Raw genomic sequence first — 25982 nt, 5'->3', positions numbered from 1 at the left:
CTCCAGAAGTTGAAGATTTTTAGTATTTTACCTTCATCTTAAAAGCAAGAATAAATGAGTTATTTATTCCAGACAGCAAGAGAGCTTACATGTAAAATTGCCAAAGGCATTTGTTATCTGACCAAGCAGCAGTCCACGTGAAAGACTAATTTTAAAAACAATGAAGTTACATTTTAACAAAGAATAAAATTTTACGCTTAACCTCTGTCACTACATATAAAGGCCTTTTAGAACTGAAGAGTCTGGCAGTATTCCAGATTTCAAACAATGTGAATTTAAGACACTAAGCTGGTTACATAAATGCAAGCAGTTCACATACTGTAGAAAAGCCTGTTCTTCTATGTCTCTAAGAGGCAGAGAAACTCTAAACTACCTTTATACAAAAGGCAGGTAGACTTACTCCTTGCAGCCAATATCTTCAGAAAACCCACTGCCTATTAAAAAGCCATCACTATGCAGAGACAGAAAATAACAAGAGATGTTCCAATTCATTAATTTACAATGAAAAATTGGTGGAAGCTATGGAAGATACCTGCAGCTGTTGCCTATTTCAATAAGCTTAAGAACATCTTCAACACATTTGACTTCTCGTTCCTGTAATCCCACCACCTGGACTTGCTGTTTGCCATCTTCTAACACTCTTAATTTTGTCTTCCTGTTCAACAAGTCAAAAACCTTACGGAAAGGGGGAGAAAAATAGAACAGTGGGAGAGGAAATAATTTTAAAATACATTTGTTTCAAATCCTGTAGCAAAATGTTTGGAAGAGAAGTGTAAATAATTATTTGAAATAAAGCATTCAGATGATAAAATCCCAATAATTACATAACAATCTCAGAATCTTGCTGTGAAAGAGTACTTCCTTACCTTACCACTGTAGATCTCAAAAAATGTTGCATATACTTGAAGTTCTAACTTCTTATAGTTTGGTTTCTTTAGCATTAAAAAGACATCTCGAGCTGTGAATATATTTCCAAAATAAACCAAAATTTAGTTACACATTTTCATTTAATACTCATTATTACATAATAGCCAGCATTTCTCATCACTTGAGAATAAAACACGTAGGATAAGTCAGCCAAGTTTAAGCCACTACAGTTCATACTGCCAGTTTACAATGGAAAATGCTGAAGGCCCCAAGTAGTACACTCAATTAATCATTATTTTATTTTTGTAACACTCAGTTTATACATTTACCTGATCATGTAAAGAGTACCGATTTAGGAGCAAGTTCTGATGTTACCAAAGCCTCACTGTGATACCAAATATACAGACTCCACTGTTTGTACAAAAGACTGTAGAAAATATAAGACAACACATTGATCTCAACTTGCTTGTGAAAAGCCAGTAGACCATAAAGTCTCACCTGCAAGTGCATATATTCCTTTTGAACAATCCTGGTTCTTTCCTGAAAAGTCACCACCCATAGTCTATATTAAATAAAAAATAAGAAAATCAAAAACGAAAATAAACATGATAAAAATCACAGAACTGTAACTTATATCTCTGTTATTCAGAGAATTTAGTGAAGTGCATTGTACATAAAAAATCAGACCATTGCTGACATGTAGAAGAAATACTTACATGGGTTTTTCCACTGCCTGTTTGCCCATATGCAAAACAAGTGGCCATTCCCCTTTCAAATATGGTCTCTACCAATGGTCGAGCTGTAAACCTAGAATGCAAAAAAAAAACCAAAACAGAAACAAAAACGAGTACATAAGAAACATAAATACTTTCAGATTCCACTACCAGAGGGACAATATAAACATTAAGGCAAGAAGTGACAAAACTGGTTCTGTACCTTCAGAGGCCAAAGAATATCTCCAAATTAATTCCTGAACTAAAGAAGCTAGCAGAGTTCTAACACATTAAAATACACTTAAGAAATTATACAAAAGCTAAAGAGCATCTATTTATTCTACAACAATGTTATCCTTCTTTAAACCCTCAGGAAAAAAAAATCCTTGTTCTAATAATGCAACACAACAAAGCTTACTACATGGAGTTTGTAGCTCCCTAAAGTTTCTGAGAGACAGCATTAGAAGATATGTAAGTAGGACAGTAAACAGAAGAATACTTAGGCTTTGCCAATGTAAAAAGTCTTCAATTTTTTTTTCCATTTTTCTATGATTTACTTTGTAAGATATGTGGCAAAAACAACATTATGATTCTTAATATCTTGAGAAGCTATGTATGCTGAAAAAAAGGCTCAAGAAGAGATGTAACTAAGTTCATCAGAATAGAAGCAAAACGCACACTGTTACTGCTCCTACTTCTAGCTGCTTAACACAGTTACTTCAACAAAATCTTGAAAAAGCAAAGGGTAACCCAACAGAGCGTTATGTCTACTAAAAAAATAATGGTAAGAGTGTTTGCACTAAGTAAGGTTAGTGACAGAAACAGAATGATTGCTTATAGAAACACTGAGGTCTTACTAGCTCCTTTCGTTCTACTTTGGAATTAACAAAGAAATTACCAAGAGTAAATATATAAGATCAACCCATTCAGCAGACAAGCATTACACAAAACGTAACAGAATCACTAATTTTCATCAAAAACACATGCAATGATACCTGATCACCCTCAGTCTTGTTTCTTCCAAGTATGTACTTCCTACATCCTCAACCAGATATTTTCTTATCTGTTTGCAATCCGTATATTCCAAACACAAATTTCAAGAAACCTATGATTGAGTCACCATCCCTGGATGTGTTTAAAAACCATTTGGATGTGGTGCTCAGGGACATGATTTAGCGGAGGGTTGTTAGAGTTAGGGTAGTATGGTTAGGTCGTGGTTGGATTTGATGATCTTTAAGGTCTTTTCCAACCTGAGTAATTCTATGATTCTATCCTCCTAAGAGGCATACTCCATTATTTCCATTTAGTTGAGCTTTAAGTAATTTATTTTTATTTGTAAAAAAGGAAATTAACATTATTTTTATTAAAATAAGGCAAAACACAATCATGCCTAGAAAAGTTTTCATAAAGCATTATACAGGTTCAATTAGTACCAAGCCAAAAACAGTCCAACTTTCCCTCTCCTAGAACCTCAACTTACAATACTGAGCTTACAAAAATACAAACTCTGGTTCTCCTTTAAATATTCAAAATGCATACCCATGCAAACTAGTAAGCAGTTTTTTTAATATTAAAGAAAAGCTGCAACTCAGTTTTGTGGCTTAAGACGTCCAAAACACTTCAAATACAGCTTACACAGAAATACTAAAAAAAGGAGTAGTAGATTTCTCCCTGACAAACTGGAAAATGTTTTTTAGTATAGAAATAAAGTAGTTTTAGCACACCAAAGAAAACTGGAGTAACCACATTACTTTTCCTCCCCACTGTGAGAGTGCACTATGATATCTTGCTCTTAAATTATGATAGAGACCTGGAAGCAAGCTATTATTCAAGTAATAATCAATACCATGCCGTCTGAAGAAGAAAAAAACCTGTACTACTATCTAGGCCAGAGACATACCATTTCAATATTAATACAAACATCTTTCAAAATTTCCTCATAGTAACATTATTATAACTAATGAAAATTACCCAGAAGAAACTGCATGCAAAAATATGATGATGTTATATGCCAAAAATGTCTTTCACAACTGAAAAGTATGCTCAGAAAGATACATAAGGAACAACAAGAAGTATGGAAATTGTTGTTAAGGAGAAGGAAAACTGTTGCAAGGGGCACACATTACCAACTAGGTGGCACTCCCACAGGCCATCTGTGTCAAGAAAAGATGTCACCAGAAGACAACCATTAGAGAGCAATCTCCACACTGTGCTAATGCTACACTAATGAAAGTTTTAAAACTAACATCCCAAAGAGGCTTGCCTTTTGCTATCTTTCTCCTCCTATCAAGAATAAGACAAGTTTTCATTTTCAACACCTTTCAACAAATCTTTTGCTAAGTATTTTCTCCTTTCCACCCACAGCATCGATCAGGATACCACACTAACTTTCACTTCCTAGCTGTTGGACCAAAAATAAGTACTAAAACTTATCAAGGTAACGCGAAGAACTCTCCAAACATTCAGAAAGTAATCTTCAGAAACGCCTTTTTAATATCAATATTTCTCATAAAAAGCTTCACAGTATTTAAACTGCATACCAAAATTAGGACCTACCACACCATCAAACCTTGCTTGCTACTGTATCTAATCAAATCACTGAATGGTACAATACAAATAGCAACTCCTCATAAGGTTTTTCAAAGCATTCTGTGCATTGTTCTGTGCCAACTGGGGAACTAGAACAGAAGACCAAATGAAAAGGAGAACCAAATACCTTGGGGCTGCATACACGTTTGTCTTTGTTGCTGCTGTTTTTTAAAACAGGAAGCTAAAGCACTTTCAGCAAGATGAATTAACTCCCAGAGATCTGTGTTACATCAGCTGAACTTCTTCCAACAGACAAACTAGCTCAGAATTCCCAGCAGTAGGAAAAAATCTAGCAATGTTCTTTTTTTTCTTCCTTCACCCTCATCTGATTTGTTTCTGTAAATTAACTGTCATATATTTTGCAGCAGGCTATCTGAGGCTGGTGCTGCACTTTTGTTCCAAGTTCCTGTAGCAATGACTCGTGCCTCAGGTGCAGCACACGTACCAACTAATAAGAAAATAGTGCTCAGACAGATGGATAGCAATGAAGTTGTTCAAAACATCCACTGGCTGAAAAGGCAGGCAATACAGGCTAGAGTATTGCAAGGTAGGGATTGGAGGAAGACTGAGAACAGAAGCGAGGTCAACAGAGGTGGAGATGACATTGAAGATGAACACTTCAGCATAAGCAGAATTATATTCTAAGTATATAGGTAAAAGAATAGAAGTTGGAATGAAGAGAATAGGGGTCAAAGGTTAAAGTAAGCCCACAGTTACTGACAGTAAATAAACAAGAAAAAAACGATTCACAAAAGAAGCATACAGACATACCTGTAAACCATTTCATTTGGAGCCGTTTCATCAAAGGCATAATCAAAACGAAAAGTTTGGTTTTCTAGGTACCTTGTTAAATCCACCTTTTGTTTTGGCTCATGTACCATCACAACATCTTTGCTAGGAATTGTTATTACATCAAGGTCTTTCATTAAAGTTTCTATAAAATAAGCAAAGTACATATTATTAACTTAATTATTAACCCCCCCCCCCCCCCCCCCCCCCAGTGTTTACACTCCTATAAAATCTCAGATAACACTGCTACTCTAAGTAACAACACTGCAAACGACTGTTACCAAGATAGCAACCTGCTAAGTAAGATTTCATTTTGGAAACCTAATCATTAGGTTCATCAAAAATTACTTTTGTCCCTCTCTTTATCCAGGTTATGATAAATCTATGAATTGTCTGGGTCCCTCAAACATTTTATCTAGTTTAATAGTTTCATTTTCAGTACTTTAGATCTCTTAACTACAACGGACACTACAATCAGAAGAAGCTTTTCAGAGAAAGAATTTTGCAAAATATTGAAAGGTCATACCTTTTCTATTGAGTGGTCGTTTTCGCACACAAACACATATCCTGTGCTCATCAATCTACAATAGAAAGAATCTTTCAGTGAACTATATCTAAGTTTCAGTTATGAATTAATTAACCAACTTTTAAATGAAGAGACATTTCAATGACTGTGAGTCATATGAACAGCAAAAGCCGATTGTATCTGCAAGAAACTAAAAGGGAGAACCATGCATTAAAAGTAACTAAATTACTTGCAGATAGTGATACGATGCTGTTGGGTACCTGGTACATACTGCAACACAGCAAGCAAATCCAGCTGTAATAGGCAGGATAAACTACTGATGGAAATTGTTACAATCTCTGATTTGGATCACAGATCACAAAAACCTGATAATGCAATTTAAATGCAAATCAAAGGCTCTCATCAGCTTGAAAAAATCAAATATTATCAAATATTTCAGTTATATATAAAATAATAAAAAATCTTCACACTCAATGAAGTTTTCCTGGGAACCTAAAGGGTATTGTGTGTGCATCCCTTAGTATCCCAGGAAAATCTAGAAAAAACAAACACATGCTATAAAGAATACTAATAAATGCTAAGCTGCTTATTTTTCACATTTACAGACAAAAGTACATTAATATACTGAAAACATTAAAAAACACATTAAAAATACAGAAGAGTAAAACATTTCCATATTGCCTGCGTACTTACAGGATCAGCAGTTGTCAGTGGTCTATAATCCAAATTTCCCCTGAAATCTCTTATCATACACATAATTTCATAGTTGGGGTTTGTAGCATCAACATCCTATGGAAGTAAGCAAGAGAATTTCTCACATTTTTTCACAAAACTGACAAATTTCAATACTTTCTGTATTTAATTATAAAGAAAAATACACATTAACTGATGTAGCTAATTTACTGAACATAAAAGAAAACAGTTATATTATTTCTATTCATTTAGTATTTACAGTCAAAACTTCTTAATCTGAGACATAAGACTATACAGCAAACAAGTCAGTAGACTATTATTCATGTTATTATGCCTCACAAAACAGTGCAGGTACTCTGATTGCTCCAAACAGATCTGAGTGGGTTAAAGTTTGATCCTACTAGTGGTCCTACAGTGGATGCACTGTCAACTACTCCAACATTCCTCGAAGCTCCAAGAAGTAAAAGCAATTCCCAGGTTACACAATATGCTACATCCAGACACACAAGGCCTCCCATCCCCAAACCTGGAACCATGAGTAGCACAGCAAACAGACATGCAAGAACTTGTGTTCAGCCAGAGCATCTAAGCTGAGCAGGCTGCAGAATTACTTATATACCCCTTCCTGTTAATTTTTACAGTTTCAGGACATCCTACTGATGCTATACTCAGCTAGTTCTGGTCCACATACTTTACCGAGCTTTGCATGGCTCATCACACATAAGTGAAGTAGCACAGGCACTTTCAGAAAGCACTCCACCAGGGTTAACAAGATGAAAGAGAGCCAACTGATATCTATGCATCTGTGAAACAGTTGATCCACATCCCAGACAAAACTATGCTCCGGTAATCAGAAGTTGACTATGCTTTTACCATCTTAACCTAACTACAGCGAACTTAAAATCACTCAGAGTAAGTCTATATAAAATGTATTGTAGCTTAAATACTTCCTGCTATAATTCTGAAAAGGCTATTACATATTGCAGAAAAAAGGTTTTGTTTTTTGTTATTCTTCTAACTCTGCTTAAAAATCATGCCCCCTAGAAGACAGTGGTTACCTAATCATTACTGTACTTCACAACAGAATGCACAAAGCACCAGAAAGCACAGATACAGACAGGCCAACAAGACAACTAGATCTTCCTCATCCAGAAGTCAAAGACTTCAGCAGAACAGTGTCCTCACAGAAATAATAAAAAGAGAATTTCAGGTTTAGTACCATGTCAAAGGATTTTTAAGTTATAAAATAAAAATTATTTGTTTCTGACAAATAAAGACGTAGTTATGTTTTGCATTTGTTTAAGCAAAGGAAAACAAGATAACATGAATTCAACATCAGACCTTTTAGTTCAGCTCAGAAACATTATTAAAGCATGAAGTAAATTAGGTGAATTATTTACTCAGTGGTGGTACTTATGTCAGCAGCAGATCAGCACTGCTCTCTAGAGAGACTCACACATACTCACAAGCCTGCCAACAAGATTACACTACTACTTTTGCTGAAGCTTTTACACTGCTGTGACAGAAGGTAATTTATTATTATTAGATCTTTTTCCTCACAGGATTAGCAACTTCATCTCTTTTACAAAAGTTTCTAAAAATTTGCTCCCAAGCTGCCTGCATGATGCAAAGCTAAACTATAAAGTCATAGACAAGTTTAAAGAAGTAAAAAGAAAAAAAAATCACTGTTCAAACTTGAGCCTCAAATACTTACTCGACAAAGCATCAAAGATCATAAAGAACAATTTGTCATGACATTGAAATATCTCAAGCCACAAGCTTGATGATTTTTATCAACGTATTACCCTTAAGAAATAGGTATCATCAGCACTTGATTTTGAAATAACATACGGAAAGGTAAGTAACCGCACACAATTATTTGTGTAGGAAGAAAAAGAGTGGGAAAACTGTCTAAACAATAAGTTATTGGAGCAATGCAAATATGCACCAAAATGATGTATCAAATTTGTATGTAGGACAAAAGACATTTAATTCCAGGATTACCACACTTCATAAAAATTATGGAAGAATGAAAAAAAGTGTAATCTAGGCTAAAAATACTAACCTGAGCTCTTTTTTCTCTAAGTTCTTGCTGCTGTAGCCTTCTTTTTTCACGTTTCTCTTGCAATTTTTCAACCTCTTTTACACAATTAGATTTTCTACGTGCTTGGGGAAAATGACATAATTTAAAATATTTTCAGTGTGTTGCATGAGTTTAGTAATTACACTACATTTCAATTACATCAATTAATCAATAATCAGTACACATTTATTTATATCTACTATCTTTTCAAGTAAATCAGGGCTAGTACAAGATTATTACAGCAATTTAGTGCCTAAAATTTATCAAACAAATGAATGAAATGGGACAGTAATAAAAAAAAAAACAAAAATATAAGGAAAGTGATCCTTAAAAACTATTTGGACAAGTACATGTGATCTCTTGGTTTGAATTAAAAAAGGTCTAGACAAATGTAAAACAAAAACAAAAACCAACAATAAAAAACCCACACATTCATGATGTGAAGATAAAAGATAACAGAGGATAAAAGAAAAACAAATTCCAACTATGGCAAAACTGAATATTTGTTTAGCCACTGTGCTCTGAAAAAGCTTCATAAGGAAGCCTACAGACCATTTGTCCTTTATGAACAGCAACATAATCCAAGAGAATCTACATGTAATGTCCAGGATGAAAGAATCCTTGAGATACGGTTTACATACAAGGGGGTCCAAATTCCTTTTTTGCAGCTTGAACTGGAGATATATCTGAAACAGTACCATTCTGTTGTGAGGAAGATGACTGTTCAGGAAGCTGAGTGGGCCGTGCACGTGCAGAACTAGCCACTGCAAAAGAAAAGAAAAAAGCTGATCCAGATGTTAAATAATAATGTATTAATCCTTTTATTATGCTAAGATGAAACAAGGCCTCTTTTGAGATATAATTTACTGAGAATTGGAGGGAAGTGAGATATACACACACATACACATGGAAAGTTCATCATTAAAGACAGTCAGTATACTGATTTTTTTTTATCCTAATGCATATAGACTTTTATCCTAATGAATATAATGCATAGAATCATTAAGATGGAAAAAAACCTCTCAGATCACCTAGTCCAACCATTCACCAGTATTGCCCACTAACCCATGTCCCTCAGTCATGGTTTTACGATTTTTGGTTACCAGTATTCCACATCATAACATCATGTAGTGCACTGGGAGGTAAAGTATTAATGCTCCAGTTCCAGGCACCTGTCCAGAAGAGAAGAAGAACTACATTCCCAGGGAGGTTTTGCAGTCATAGAGGAGATATAAACTCTGCCAAAGTCACCTGATGCTCTCTTCTCTTCTCCCCTCGGCTCTCGTCCTGATCGCACACATCACCTCAACTTCTACTGTAAGGCCTACAGCTTTCAGATACTCTTTCTCTCATTATAGTTGATTTATTAGCTTCAATTCTAATTATATTGTATTATAGTGTGTTATCTTGCATTCCAATACCGTATTTAGTAAATTAGTTTGTTTCTCCTCAGATCAACAGAGTTGCCGCTGTTTTTAATTATTTTGGGATCCCCTGTCTCCATTTTGCAGAGGCATGGATTTTGTGAAATCCCTCTGCCCTGCCAGTCACGGAACTGGGCTGAACCAGCCCGTAAACTGTTGACATTCTTGGTGGAGAATGCACGCAAAAGCTGCTTTTTAGCTTTCTAGAACGAATCTCTCTCTGCTCTCAGAGAGCTTCGTTAGGAGAGTTTAGCTCTCTTGCACAGGTTCTCACTGAAAACTTGAAATTGAAAGTCTAGGCGGACTGCCAATATTCCCGGATATTTGTAAACTTTGAGCACTGCTATCTTACATTTGCAAAGAGAAAAAAAAAAAAAAAATTCCACTTTCTCTTTTACACCTGTTTTCAGAGGGAGCTGATAATTTTATAGAACTTGTGATTTTTAAGGAGGCTCCCAGTCTCTGCCTTGAATTCTTTATGCAATTTTTGAATGCTCATTTGATCACGTTGTTAATCTCCCTGAATGTACTGTTCATTATTTTACTTATTTCACTCAGTATCTGGTTTTATCATATTTTGAGGAAGCCTCCCCCATAACCAGATTATACTGAGTGGTAGGGAGTGTGGAGAGGCTTGGGAGAGACTTTAGAGAGATGGACGTCTTTGATGTCATGGAACTTTACTTCTGAACACCTGAAAGACCTTGAGAACTTAAACAGATATTTGAGACAGGGATGTTGTGGTTCAGGCAGATCTGAGGAGGCACAAATGATTTGCGGCCTGGCTAATGCTTATCAGGCCTTATTCAATACTATCCCAGAGAGGGAGAGAGTTTCTGAAATTGAGAGACAGAGTCTCTGTGCTGAAAGAGTGTCTCAAAGCTGATAGGGAGTATCTCCAGGTCCAGAAACAGTCTCCAAGCTGAAAGAGAGTGTCTCAGAGCCGACAGGGAGAATCTCGAGGTCCAGAAACAGAGTCTCCAAGCTGAAAGAGACAGTCTCCAATCTGAGAGAGAGAATCTCCAATCCAAGAGAAAAGTTCTCCAGTCCAAGCGAGACGCCCTCCAGTCCAAGAGGGACATCCTCAAGTCCGAACAGGACGTCCTCCAAACTGAGCAAGATGCCTTCCAGCATGCAAAATTCAGTCTCCAGACTGAACTAAACAGAATTCAGGCTCACCAAGTTACGGTCGAATCTGAACTGAATAACCTCATAATTGAACAAAACAGACTCCGAGCTGAGCTGGACAGTGAGAGTACCAGAAATGACCTATGTGATCAACGACAGGAGGCACCACAATTGATGTCAGTTGCCCCGGTAAGAGGACGGAAAACGAAATGAATCTCAACTCAGCTAGAACAGAAGAAGGAGGAGGAGGAGAAAGTAGAGGAAGCAAACACTGCAAGAGAAGAGGAGGAAAGAGGTCCAGAGGAGCAGTCCAAGATCCAGAGCATCCAGAGGGAGAGCTGAGACACTCAATAAGATCACGGTCACCAACGCCCAGGAGGGTAAAAAGGAGTCCTGAAAGAGTAGGAGGTGAGCAAGACATTGTTACCATTACTGATGAATCTCTGAAAATGAATGAAATTTGTGGTCTGAGAAAAGACTTCACATCACCCAGATGAGCCTATTGTCACCTGGTTACTTTGATGCTGGGACAATGGGGTCAACAGTGTGTGGCTAGATAGTAGAGAAGCTCGCCAACTGGGTGGCATTGCTAGGGACTCAGCCATAGACAGAGATATCAGTACATGCCAGAATGGGTTCCTCACCCTCTGGAAGTGGATGCTGTTAACCTTAACAAAAAGATACCCCTTCAAAGACGATCTGATGCTTGAGAAAAAGAAATGGAGTGATATGGAAAAAGGCATCCGTTATTTGAGAGAATACGCTGTGGTGGAAACTTTACATAGCCCCAGTTTCATTCCTGGTGAGCCAGACCAAGAGCATGATCCTGAGAGAGTCAGGTGTACACCAAGTATGTGGCGTATATTCACAAAGACTGCACCAGAAAGGTATGCCAGTACATTTGCTGCTATGTATGGCTGAGGGGAAAGAAGACCCCTTATAAATGATCTTGTGAGCTTGTGTTTCAGCCATTACAAAAGTAGCTGGATACAAAATTACAAAAACTGGATAGAATTGAGAGCAATCAAGAAGATACAATAAATGAACTGTCTACTATGCGTAATGCTGATGAATCCATAGTGGTATCAGATACATCCAATGGGGACCAGAATTCCCAAAACAGCCTACTGGATGGGCTGATCAAACTGGTTTCCTCCCAACCTGCATCAGTCAACGTCTCAGCTATCAAAAGAAGACGTCCACCTGCTCGTGCAAGTGACAACAGTAAGACTACACCACGTTTTGCCTTATGGCGTTACCTACGTGACCATGGAGAAGATATGAAGAAGTGGCATAAAAAAACCACTCCTGCACTTCAAGCACAGGTAAAAGAATTACAAGACAGATCAACCACCAAGGTGAACTTCTCCAAAAAGGTGATTCCTCCAGTTGCTGAAGGACACGGCAATAGCTGTAAGAACAACAGAGGTAACAAACAGAGGGGCCCTGACCCCAGCCAGCAGGGGTTAATAGAGTGTATTGGACTGTGCAGATTAGATGGCCTGGCACATCAGAACCACAGAAATATACACTGGTGCACAGTGCACTCTAATGCCCTCAAATCACCAAGGGACAGAATAAATTTATACTCATGGGGTGACTGGGGTTTCCCAAGAGTTGACTGTGTTGGAGGCCAAAATAAGCCTCACTGGCAAAGACTGGCAAAAGCACCCTATTGTGACTGGCCCAGGGGTTCCCTGTATACTTGGTATTGATTACCTCAGAAGGGGATATTTCAAGGATCCCAAGGGGTATTGATGGGCCTTTGGAATAGCTGCTGTAGACACAGAAGGTGTTAAGCAACTGTCCTTTTTGCCAGGCCTGTCAGAAGATCCATCTGTTGTGGGGTTGCTACGAATAAAAAAGCAACAGGTACCAACTGCTAAAAAAACAGTGCACAGACAGCAGTACCGTACCAACAGGGATTCCTTGCTCCCCATTCATAAGTTGATTCATCAACTAGAGAGTCAGGGAGTGATCAGCAAAACTCACTCACCTTTTAACAGCCCCATATGGCCAGTGCGTAAAGCCAGTGGAGAATGGAGGCTGACGGTAGACTACCGTGGCCTGAATGAAGTCACACCCCCACTGAGTGCTGCTACCGAAGTAGTCGGTACTGAAATGCAGCTCATTCTGGCACCTCGACTGCCAGTGTTGAACTGGATGTTCAAGGGAAAGGTTCCCTCTACCAATCATGCTACTGATGCCACTTGGAGCAAGTAGATTGCGTTGATTACGCAACAAGATTGGATGGGAAACCTCAGCTGTCCAGGAATCCTAGAGGTGATCATGGACTGGCCTGAAGGCAAAAACTTTGGAATGACACCAGCAGAAGATGTATCATGAGCTAAAGAGGCCCCAGCATACAGTGAACTGCCAGAAAATGAAAAGAAATATGCCCTTTTCACAGATGGATCGTGTTGTATTGTGGGGAAGCATCGCAAATGGAAAGCTGCTGTGTGGAGCCTCACACGACAAGTTGCAGAGGCCACTGAAGGTAAAGGAGAATCAATCCAATTTGCAGAGGTAAAAGTTGTCCAGCTGGCGTTAGATGCTGCTGAACAGGAGATGTGGCCAATGCTTTATCTTTACACTGACTCATGGATGGTGGCAAATGCCTTATGGGGGTGGTTACAGCAGTGGGAGCACAATAACTGGCAATGAAGGGGTAAACCTATTTGGGCTCTGTGCAAAGACATCGCTGCCCAAATAAAGAATATGATTGTAAAAGTATGTCATGTAGATGCTCATATGCCCAAGAGTCGGGCTACAGAAGAACAACAAAATAACCATCAGACAGACTGAGCTGCCAAAATTGAGGTGGCTCAAATAGACTTGGACTGGCAGAACAAGGGTGAATTATTTCTAGCTCGGTGGGCCCATGAGACTTTGGGCCATCAAGGAAGAGATGCAACATATAAATGGGCTAGAGACCGAGGGGTGGACTTAACTATGGATGCAATTGCACAAGTTATTCATGACTGTGACACCTGCATCACAATTAAACAAGCCAAGAAGATGAAATCTCTCTGGGCGGCAGGGCGATGGCAGAAGTATAAATATGGGGAGGCATGGCAGGTTAATTATATCATCTTGACAAGATCTCACAATGGTAAGCGTTATGTGCTTACCATGGTGGAAACAACCACTGGGTGGCTTGAAACATATGCAGTACCCCATGCTACCGCCCGAAACACCATATTGGGTCTGGAGAAACAAGTCCTGTGGCTACATGGCACCCCAGAAGGAATTGAGTCAGATAATGGGACTCATTTCAAAAATTCTCTAGTAAATACTTGGGCCAAAGATCAAGGCATTCAGTGGATTTATCATATCTCCTATCATGCACCAGCTTCCAGTAAAATTGAACGATACAATGGGTTGTTAAAAACCATGTTGAAAGCAATGGGTGGCGGTACATTTAAGAACTGAGAGAAGTATTTGGCAGAAGCCACCTGGTTGGTCAACACTCAAGGACCCATCAATCGCAATGGTCCCACCAGCTCCCTGCATACTGTCAAGGGAGATAAGGTCTCCCTGTAGTACATGTAAAGAACGTGCTGGGAAAAGCAGTTTGGGTCTTTCCAGCTTCTGGGCAGGGCAAACCTCTCCGTGGAACTGTTTTTGCCCAAGGACCTGGGTCCACTTGGTGGGTGATGCAGAAAAATGGGGATGTTCAAAGCATACCACAAGGGAATTTGATGTTGGGGGAGCGCAGTCAGTAATTCCATGTGTATATATATAGGTTTGTGCATGCGTGTGTTTAATGCTTGTTAATTATTATTTGTTTGTATACGTTAAACATGATGTAGTGATGTAGAATAAGGGGTGGAATGTCATGGTTTTACGATTTTTGGTTACCGGTATTCCACATCATAACATCATGTAGTGCACTGGGAGGTAAAGTGTTAATGCTCCAATTCCAGGCACCTGCCCAGAAGAGAAGAAGAACTACATTCCCAGGGGGCTTTGCAGTCACTGAGGAGATATAAACTCTGCCAAAGTCACCTGATGCTCTCTTCTCTTCTCCCCTCAGCTCTCGTCCTGATCACACACATCACCTCAGCTTCTACTGTAAGGCCTACAGCTTTCAGATACTCTTTCTCTCATTATAGTTGATTTATTAGCTTCAATTCTAATTATATTGTATTATAGTGTGTTATCTTGCATTCCAATACCGTATTTAGTAAATTAGTTTGTTTCTCCTCAGATCATTGCCGCTGTTTTTAATTATTTTGGGGTCCTCTGTCTCCCTTTTGTGGAGGCATGGATTTTCTGAAATCCCTCTGCCCTGCCAGTCACGGAACTGGGCCAAAGTAGCCCGTAAACCATTGACAGCCATACATACACACTTCTTGAATACTTCTAGGGAAGGTGATGTACACCTTCCTCATTTTGCCTCATTTCTTTAACAATCAAGAGATGTAAGCTGACCGTTTGCTTCACCTTTAATTTTCAATCCTTTTTTCCTCTCTTCTATTTGCACCTGTGCTTTTCTGAGTCCTTCTTCCAATTCCTACTCAGTTTTGTTTGGTTTTTTTTTTTTTCCCTTCACATGATGGGAAACTTTTTCTGATACACCAACACAACAAAATACCTACACTGCCCACGCAAATTATTACATACTCTACTACAGAACTAATACAACTTACTATAAACATAAAATGAAGAATATACTTGGAGATAAGTGGTCCTTTAGTGCTGTAATTTTATTTATATTGCAAGAAAATAAACCCATGGTTTTACATTCTGAAGAAATTAAAAAATAGTCTCACCTCACTGAACCTACAGTATCTGAAGGAGTAAAGGGATACAAGTGAAAGGCAGTCAAGTGCAACTCAGCTTACAAGTGGAAGAAATAAACTTTGTTGAGATCTAGTTGAAAGGGGTATGTCTACCTAAATTTCTGCATTGATTCCATAGGTGATAAGAATGTCACTTTCTAAAGACACAATGTTATCTCTTCCCAGTGAATGCAGTGTGAGTAGTGAGCATGCAAGCCCCTCCTGTAGAGTTGAATATTTTGTTTGTTGAAAAGGTGCTTCAAGTACTTCTGCTTCAGCTCGGCAGTTTCTTGTCCGTGCTAGTAATGAGCTCTGCCAGAAGAGCATGAAATTGAAGGTAACAGTTTTGATTAATAGCTTAGAGATGACATTCCAAAAGCCAACATATTGTACAACACAGAGAAAACTGTGGAAACAGATTCAAAAGGAACAGAGAAAAACTCCCAGATCACTTCCAAATATGATAGATCTACTTTACAGCATAAATTTATTCCACTGAACAAGACAGTATACCAAGAAAAGTTTAATTACAAAACCAAAGAACTAATCCTTAGGTACACTGCAAATAGTAAGATGCACAGTACCTACTGAAATGCAAGTTGCAGTTATTCCATACCAAACAAAAGCATTTGCTACAAATGACTATTTATATAGATGTGAGGAGAGCCCATCAACTAGATGTCACGCGTTTAGACTATAATACCTTGAAAATAATAATTGAAAAGCTATTTTCTCCTTATGATATTTCTGATTTGGTTTGCATCCCTGAAGACAAAAGGCAGTAGGCAGGAAGTGGTTTCTACTGTCCACCTGAAAAGAGTCTAAACTCTTGGAAAGATATGCAAGCCCACTTGAAAAACAAGTTTAAACAGATGAAATGGAGTCAAGTTTGAATTAATGATCCAAAATTAATGTTTGGAAGAGTGATCACCACCACCAGATCAAGTAAGTTATGTTTAAAACAGACATGAAAATGAAAAAAAAATAGGCAATAACTACTCCTTTCTATATTACGAAGGTGTTGTATCTGTACTCATCTAATATTTAATTTCATCTATCCTCCTGTTATACTCTTGCGGGTTTTACAGGTTTTTCACTATCAACTGTTAGAAAACTGAGCCAAAAACTTGGAAGAATTTTAAGTGCACTACTTGTAATACATGGAAACAATCAAGCTGAAGCAAACTGATGATGTTTTCATTCGTAAAAGTCCATGTATCATTTAAGGTATCACAGTTAATGAACTTCAAATTTTTGTACCTTCATTTTATTCACCTTAACTTTCCTGATGCTACATTGCTCCAACTTGCACATAAATACTGTTCATACAGTATCCATTCCTAAATACACACAGGATTAATTCTAGGAATGATGTACCATGTCTTCCACATTGTCACATGAGTATATAAAGAATTAGAAACACAGAATTATTGAAGAATTTTTAAAAAGCTCCAAGTTAAAATATTTCCATATTCTATGTTTCCTTGAAATGGAAAGATACAATATTTACCTCTATTATCTCTGGCAGGGGTGTCATTCTTAACAGGTGCGACAGTCCGTCGACCCTATAAAGACAGAAATCTCTGATACTTGATCACCTCATAATTTAAAACATAAACTGAAGCCTCATCTAGGCTTCCAGCATAACATCAGCAATACAACACAGAGAGGTGATTATTGTCAAATCCATCTCTGAAGAGCCTAGGATTGAGACTGCTTGAACTATACAAACTGTTTCAAAACAATCTCCTTTTATATGTACTTCCCTTGAGCTATGTCTAGCTGTGTTAGTTCCTAACTCTCTCCCTGACAAACGGGTTCTTAGAAAACCTCATTCACCATAGGAAAAAATGGAACATATTTAACAAGTAGATCCATGAACAGAAGTCAAATGTAAAAATTCAAACATAATAACACATTTATGAGTTCTGCACTATCGCATGAATAGATTTTACCAACCTTAACAATTTTGTTTACTTTGGCTGATGGAGCAGGTAGTGGCTGTGTCTCTGGACTAGGTTCAATATCTTCATCAGGTGCAAGATCTGGATTAAGTGAAAATATGCTCTCCAAGTCAATCTATTTAAAATAATAAAAAAAATATTGATGAGTTCAAGAACAAATTCATCTTGTCCGTTTCTGTTATGTTTGAGAATAAACAAAGCATATTCAATAATATATCCTAAAATAAACAAAAATATTCTACAACAGGTTTTATCCCACAGTAATCCACAATTCTATAACTGGAAATGTCTCATTTCAAATTTGCTAAAAAAATCAGAAGTGTTACTTGTCTTCTTAGTTGAAATGGACAGCTTTAAGAAAACAGATGAATTAATAGTGGTGAACAGATATTCAGAATTCAGTAGTGTGATAAAATTAAAACAGAAGTATCTAGCACTACTGCATAAAATTTAGCGTTCTATGCTGCACAGTATTTTATAGCATAAAAAAAACATCTTAGATATTTGAAATTTCCCAGACAGTGTAAAAGAAACAGACAAATTACAACTACCCAAAAAATAAAAGGCGACTTGAAACTATATTAAATATATTACCCTGTTATTTTCTTCAGAGAGTTCTTCGTTCAAAATGCCATAAAACTTAGCAGGGGGAGGAAGGAGAAGATCTCAAAACTAGCAACTTTCAGAGCCACTGAAACTTAACTTCCTAAAGGCTTTAAATAGTTTTTGTTTCTAGACTGCCATTTCCCCAGGCTGGAACTTTCAAAGATCTAATCACTGTATGGATTCTTTGTGTCCAGGATGAGCTTAAATAATGAAGTCACAGAACATTCTCCTATGTTTTTGTTTTGTATGTTTTCATCCAACTGGTGAGGTGTAATTTTTTCTAAGATGCTTCTCCAAATCTCACCCTGAACAGACTAACCAGGTTCAAAACTTCCAGGAAGGAACAACAAAATGTAACTGAGACACAGAAAGACATAGTTTCTTAAAGCATGAATGTCTGAAAAACTAACACCAAAAATAAGTCATGTAAATAAATAATGCAGCAGTTCAATTCCTCAATAAAACAAGCAAATGCAATTCTAATCTACTTCTCCCACTAGTTTCCTGCCTATACTGCAAGTCATTCTCCTTCTCAAAAAATCTGACTTTTCCATTTGTAAAAAGGGGTTAACAAGGTCAGTCTTTGTAGCTGGGTTCAAAAATCAATAAATAAAAAGCACTATTTGAAAGTTATGACGCTGAGATCAGGAAGTGAAATTTAATACAACAGAAGACAATGCTTGCCCAAAAGCTCCCATTCAAAACAGTCTGTAGCCAAAGAATCATTGAATACATGAAGTTTTGTATTTTATCTTCCTTTCTACTGCAAATTCCAAAGCAACATTCATGAAGACTACACGTTCTTTAAAAACAACGAGGTTCTAAAATAATTAAGTTTACCTCTTTGCCCTTAGTGTCTCCATTTTCAATCCACTCAACGGTTACACTTTCATTGTCTTCATTCAGGGACGTTACCATAGCTTGATGAATTCGGCCTAGAAAAGAAACATACGATCACCTATAAGCAGATGAAAGAGAATCCCAGAATTTATTTGAATCCCTGCACACTGAGAGGCAGGATGAAGAGGGTTAATACAGAAAGGGGCATAAGTAAAAATGATTGCTGGTCGCATACTGAAAGTTGGCTTAGATACAATCTACTAGCAGAATGGGACAATGAAAAAAAATTCAAGGAGCGGAAAACAGTGATAAGTAAACAAAATACTGTTTGAAAGCCACACCACTTAAAATCTTTTTTCTATGGTAAGTTTTGTTAAGATTTCCAACAACACAGCAGAGAATTTACTGTGGCGCACTTCACAAAAGCTTTCTGCCTCCTTTCTAGGCTGATACAACATTAAATGTCCTGACATAGCAGTAAAGCGCCCTAAAATTACATTCTGACATCCATCCAATCAGTCTGTAATTCAGCTAAAATTAAGTTGCTTGTAACAATAATAGAAATCCTCGTTTTATAAACTGCTAATGTACCACTACTGTAACTTACACAGTGAAAGATCTCAAGCCAGTAAGACCCCATAAAGAAGAATAAAACCAGTAAGCTTTCAATTGATAAAGATTTTCCTTCTTAAACACGTATATATATTTTTTTTTTAAACTAACTTCTGTCATATTTTACCCTTTCTTCTAGATACGGTAGAAAGGAGTAATTGCAAAAGCAGAGGAGCCATGCACTGACACAAAAGGATCAAGATCCAAGTGTCACATTGATTTCACATCCACACTTTGCCCTAAAAACACCAAGAACCAAGCTTTCTAAAGAACGAAAGTCCAATGCAACCACTCCTCCGATAGCAATGCCCTACTCTGCTGAATTAAGAAGGAAATGCAAATGATAGAGTAAAAAACAAATCCTAAATAATATTACTCCCCAAAAGAAAAAAAGAATAAATGCCAACCTCTTAAAGCTTTACACACCCAGAAAGATGCATCTTAAACCTTCCACAAATTCCCTCAAAACCATACAATTTTAAATTAACTATGGCTTACAGCCTATGCAGTCCTACATCTGGTGAACATTACAGATGCCCATACTAGGCCACACTCAGCTTGGTTGAAGACCGTACATCTACACAGCTTCCCAATGAATTATCCAAGGCCAACAGCAGCCTGGTGATTTTCACAAAAAAAGCTCACACTTACCACGTTCTCACACTGCAGTAACTTGTGTGCACCCACTGTTCCAACATCATACCTGCCTGTCACAGTCAAATGATGGTTTCAGTGACCTACTGTCTGCACCCAACCACAAGCCAGTCTCCAGATGCCAAAGAACCATGTGCCACTCCCAAAACAAGCTGAGCTTTCACTGTTAAATATGAAATCCACCTCAGCCCTTAGCTATCAGTCACTGCTTAGGTCTCCTCCACTTTGCATATTCCTGATAAAATGACTATTAATGACTTGGACAGATGTACTGTTTACTGGACAAAGAATTGGTTGGGAAGCCAGCCTCGAAGAGCCTTAGTGAACAGTTAAATCCAGTTGGTAGCTGGCCACCAGTGGTGTTTCCTACAGTTCAGTACTAGGTCCAATTCTATTTAATATTTTTATCAATGACTGAGGGTTCACTCAATCCCTCATCGAGTAAGTCTGCAGACAACACCAAGTTGGGCAGAAGATTTCATGTGCTGGAGTGTAGGAAGGAGCTGATTAGGCTGCACCAACAGGCTGCACCCAGCTATATGGCATTCAACTAGGCTAAAATCCAGGCACTATTCTTGGGTCATAACAGCCCCATGCAGTGATGCAGGACTGGGGAAGACCAGTTTGAAAGTTACCCAGCAGAAAACATTCTGGGGATGACAGTCAACCGCCAGCTAAACACAAACCAGCTAAGTACCAAAGTATCCAAGAGGGCAATGGTTTCCTAGACTGCATCAGAAATCGTATGGCCAGCAGGTCTAGAGAAGTGATTGTCCCTCTGTACTCAGCCTGGTGTGACAGAACACACCAGAAGTGCTGTAACTAGTTTGCGGCCCCTCGCTACAAATAGGATGTGGAGGTGCTGGAACTCACTCAGAGAAAAGTAACAAAGCTGCTAAAAGAACTGGAAAACAAAACCTACCAGTGGCAGCTGAGGGAACTGGGGTTGTCTTCTCTGGAGAAAAAGGAGGGGAGACCTCATTGTTCCCTACAACCATGAGAAACAAGGCTGCAGCAAGGTGTGTACCGGTTTCTTTTCTGAAGTGAAAAGTGATATCACATAAGGAAGTGGTCTCAAGTTGCAGCAGAGGAGGATATTGGGAAGATTTTCTCCATGGAAAGGCTGGGCAAGCACTGGAACAGGCTGCTTAGGGAAGCAGCAGAGTCCTCATCCCTGGAGATAGTTAAGAGACCTGTAGACATGGCACTAAGGACATGTTTTAGTGACGGGACTTCACAGGTCAGGTTAATGGTTGAAGGTCTTTGTCAACCTAAACAATTTTGTAGTTCTCCTTTACTAAAACTCCCAGTCCCCAAATCCACCCATGCTTTCTCCTCCATATATTGTTTCAAAATTCTGGTTTAGCTATCTCAGACATGATTGTGTAGCCTTCCAAAGTAAGTTTTTTTTATACACTCCAAGCCTTTTAGGGACTGCTGAGGGACAGGAAGGAAGAAAAACCTTAAACTACCTCAAGTTATCTCACCTCATAGCACAAGTAACAGATGTATGTTTTTAGCACTTCTTTTGTTGTAAATGCTGTCTAATCATTCACATCCAGGTAAACCTAGGCAAAAAAGAAGTACTGCGAGGTAAGAAGGTACCAGCAAATCTGTGCAGTCTGATGTAGCATTCAGAGGAATGGACTGAATACAACTCAGACAAAAGCGAAACAAATGCAGGGACACATACAGCAGCTGGCACTCCAGGCAGCAGTGCTTTCACATTTGCAGCACTCACCTCACAGTGAACGTTACATTACATAACCACTTCTAAACTCTGCACTTCTACTTGCCCCAAGCATAAGCATAAGATTCAATTCTCCACTTAAGGATGTTGAATAGTAGTTAATTTATTAAAAAAAAAAAACTTTCCCTCTTTGGTTCTTTTCCTCTAACGTTTGCTAGTTTTCATGTCTCTGAACCATATATATATATTTTATTTTGAATAAGCACTGTTTGTGCTTCTTGAGCAGCACTCTCATGCATGTCCCAGCACTCACATGCACACTGAAGGCAATGTCTGGATTCTCACATGGCAATACTCGTGCTTAAGTTGCTCACAGAGGGGAAGTAAATGGTAACACTCACACTGCCATGCTTACACCATGCTCATTCAATACAACAAGCAATGTGCATGAAGAGCACAGTTTTCACTTTCCTCTGTGCACAACAGCATGGATTTTGAAAAACCAGGCACATGAACAGGAACCACAGCCATGCCCTCCTTGCCACACACTGACGTTCCTCCTTTTTTCTACACCCAAACAACACTGTACAAGTATATCCTGCCCTCAGGACCACGTCCTAACTCTGCTGGTGACCGCACTCAAGCAGACTCACTCAGCAAAGAATTCCTGTACTTCTTTGTAAATGCTCTGTGGATGAACATTTCTGTGCAAATTTTCTTTGTGCAACGTTCTCAGTGTACTTGGCTGTTAATTTTTCTGCAGCTAGTAAATATCCCATAGTGGCTTAATTTTCTGCAAGAACACTCTGTTTTAGAACTGTTTTAATGAGTTCTCCGATTTGTTAGCAGAGTAGAAATACAGCCCAATTTTCTTCCTCTAGTGCTGCCATTTCTGCCGTTGCTACGAACAGCTTGCTGCGACTGCAAGGACACAAAAACTTTTCATCAGCGAGGGAAATGGCAAGACCTAAAAAGTTTAAGTAAATATAGTTCTCTGTCTAAAGGCATGGCCCAGCTGTCAAAGGAAAACTGATATGTGAAAGATATAACGTTAGTGAAACATAGTATAAAATATGATAATATTCATTAGCACGTCACTGGGTTTTATAAATTCTGTTTGCAGCTGAAATCTGTGACACTACATTAATCACAAAGACATCACGTTGCCTGTTCCCTCTTTTATAATTTTTGAAACAGAATAAATAATAATTAAAATATTTTTTTAAAGGTTTAATCTTTGCCATAGCAAGTGGAAAGAGATCAAAGTAGGCTGATGAATGAATAGAAAATACTAAATCCTCTCACAAACACCATAAGCCAACATGCCATAACAAAAGAATCACAATAAGTCTTCCATCTCTATGCCAGACTTCATCCACTCCCTGGCCAAGACAGTCAGGATTGAAGTAAAAAAAAAAAAAAAAAAATCACCATGAACAAAAATAAAAGTTATGTCCAACTTCCAAATATTCTTGGCTTAAACAGAAAATGTATATACTACAATGTTTAAACTGGCAATGTACACATACAATTTGTTCCTTGAGATTCTTAATATGTTATTAAAAGTTTACATGTTACTGAATCGCCAGAAAGCACATTTACATCTTTACAATTGCCTCTTGCTCTCTGCAAACAGTATTCCATTCTATTTTTCTAGTACACAGCTGAATACAGCAGCTGTGAAATTCAGGAATGCAAGCAACCAATTAGCCTGGCATAAACCTCGCCTAGCATATAAAGCAAGACCAAGCTGCAAATGCTAAAAGCATGGGAGCCAAATCAATCTGCAGAGTGTGGCTGAAGGCAAGATCGCCTTCCATTTTTGGTGTATTTTCTACAGCTGATATGAAAATCTGAAATGTAAACATGTTCATGCAAACATAAATGCATGTTACAATAAACTAAAAAGCACGTGATTACAGAAAGTCTATCTTCACAGACATCTAAAAACAAAAGAAGAAAGTCCAGGAACAGAGGTGATGCACAGATTCTTCACTTGATTTCCAGATCCTCTATACACGTTTGGCGGTTCATGACTTAGACAGGTACACTCTTCACTGGGTAAAAAACTGGCTGGATGGCCAGGCCATCCAGAGCAGTGGTGAACTGAGTTAAATCCAGGTGGCAACCAGTCATCACTGGTGTTCCTTAAGAGTCAGTACTGAGGCCAACTCTGGTTACCATCTTTATCGATGATCCGGATGAGACATCTGTGTACATTCTTGGCAAGTCTAAAGAGGACACCGAGCTGGGAAGAAGTGTTGATCTGCTTCTGAGGGTAGGAAGGCCCCACAAGGGGATCTGAGCAGACTCCATCACTGGGCTGAGACCAACTGTATGAGCTTCAACAAGACTAATTGCCACGTCCTGCACTTGGACCACAACAACCCCATGCCTTCCTACAGGCTTGGGGTAGAGTGGCTGCCAAGCTGCAAGGAGGAAAAGGATCTGTGGGTGCTGGTCAACACTTGGCTGAACACGAGCCAGCAGTGTATTCACGTGGTCAAAAAGGCCAGTGGCATCCTGGCTTGTATTAGAAATACTGTAATTAGCAGGACCAGGGAGGTAATTGTCACCTTGTACTCAGCACTGGTGTGTCCCCAACTCAACTATTGTGTTCAGTTTTGCGTCCCTTACTACAACAGAGGCCCTGGAGCATGTCCAGAGAAAGGCAGCAAAGCTGTTGAGGGGTCTGGAGCACAGATCTTAAGAGGAACGGCTGAGGGAGATGGGATTATTTAGTCTGGAGAAGAGGAGGCTCAGGGAAGACTTCATTGCTCTTTACAATTATCTGGGAGAAGAGGCTAACTCGCACTTCACCACAGCCTCCCTTCAGATAACTAGTGATAGGATGAGAGGAAGTGGTCTTCAGTTTTGCCAGGGAGATTTAGGTTGCATACGGAGGGAAAATTTCTTCTATGAAAGAATGGAAATGCATTCAAACAGGCTGTCCAGGGATGTGGTGGAGTCACCATCCCTGGAAGTGTTCAAGAAAAAGGCAGCTGTGGCAGTGAGGGACATGATTTCATGGGCATGATGGTGATGGGTTGACAGTTGGATGAGATAGTTCTAGAGATCTTCTCCAAATCTTAATGATTCTATGATTAGAATTCACACCACGGGCAGAACACTTCTGTGGGACATAGTTACACTGCTACTGAATTCAAAACTGTAAGTTACTTGAAAAGGGTGTTATCTGTGTAAATAAGTTGTGTCAGACTGAAAAGCTAGAGCACACAGAAAATAACACAGCAAGTACAAGGGTAAGAGAAAACGTATATGAAGCCACAAAATGCACATTACAATATCCTCACCCTTATCATTACAAGTGAAAAACATCAACTCTCGACTCAGAAGAAGTAAAGCAAGCAAAAAATATCTGCAGAAATAACAAAACACTCGTATTGCAATAATCACTGGATGCAGAAAAAAATGTTAGGTAAATCAAATATTTTAACAAATCCTCACTATAGGTAGCAATACCAGCTACAGCTTCGTAGCAAACACCAAACTATATTTAGATCCTTACCCCTGTGAGAAAACTCAGCATTTTCTATCTGCAAAACTTCCTGAAACTGCCACAACTCTGAAGCAGTGATCAATTACAATACTAAATTCATATCCTTTTCATACTCCTGTTACTTTTCAGAAACTCAAGTTACCAGCTGTAAACATGAGCTGGCATTTTCTAAATTACAGCCTGTGCTAAGGCATTGGTCAGCACATAACTCAAACCATTCTTTGCTCTCTCAAGTACCTCAAGAAATAAGGCTGGAGAAAGGCCACAGCCTTCCCAACCCTTCCAAATAACTAAGGCAAACTGGCCTAAAATGAAACAGCATTTGTACTTCTTACGCAGAAGTTCAGAAAGCTTTAGAAATCTTAGCTATCTAAAAGTTACAACTAAGTACACACTCTCAATCAGGCTATAGAAAGGAAAACTTAATAATTTCTAGAGATTTCTCATTCCTCCCTCCCAAAACAGCAGCAAGACTCTCAACAGCCTACCACTATAGAACA

The 25982-nt window shown here is 38.5% G+C and overlaps 1 protein-coding gene across 5 annotated transcripts in view; it reads right to left on the bottom strand.

Moving 5' to 3' along the window:
• Positions 1 to 25982, bottom strand: part of KIF2A (kinesin heavy chain member 2A) — a 57105-nt gene that overhangs the window by 17181 nt on the left and 13942 nt on the right. For 2 of the 5 annotated variants that reach the window (XM_015277306.4, NM_001039312.3), the window contains exons 2-13: positions 19007 to 19101; positions 17556 to 17675; positions 17107 to 17161; positions 8902 to 9024; positions 8243 to 8343; positions 6178 to 6273; positions 5485 to 5539; positions 4941 to 5103; positions 1584 to 1674; positions 1366 to 1429; positions 867 to 958; positions 533 to 675 (exon numbers count right to left, since the gene is read on the bottom strand). In XM_015277306.4, the coding sequence (XP_015132792.1) occupies positions 533 to 675; positions 867 to 958; positions 1366 to 1429; positions 1584 to 1674; positions 4941 to 5103; positions 5485 to 5539; positions 6178 to 6273; positions 8243 to 8343; positions 8902 to 9024; positions 17107 to 17161; positions 17556 to 17675; positions 19007 to 19101 (1198 nt within the window). Of the gene's footprint in view, positions 1 to 532; positions 676 to 866; positions 959 to 1365; positions 1430 to 1583; positions 1675 to 4940; positions 5104 to 5484; positions 5540 to 6177; positions 6274 to 8242; positions 8344 to 8901; positions 9025 to 17106; positions 17162 to 17555; positions 17676 to 19006; positions 19102 to 21194; positions 21313 to 25982 lie in introns of those variants that run through there. The other 3 variants (XM_015277307.4, XM_015277308.4, XM_046905336.1) reach the window with 2 other exon arrangements.

The sequence above is a fragment of the Gallus gallus genome, chromosome Z, assembly GCF_016699485.2.
Source record: "Gallus gallus isolate bGalGal1 chromosome Z, bGalGal1.mat.broiler.GRCg7b, whole genome shotgun sequence".
Taxonomy (NCBI): domain Eukaryota; kingdom Metazoa; phylum Chordata; class Aves; order Galliformes; family Phasianidae; genus Gallus; species Gallus gallus.
Note: the sequence above shows the minus strand (reverse complement) of the source record. Positions and strands in the feature narration are given on the sequence as shown.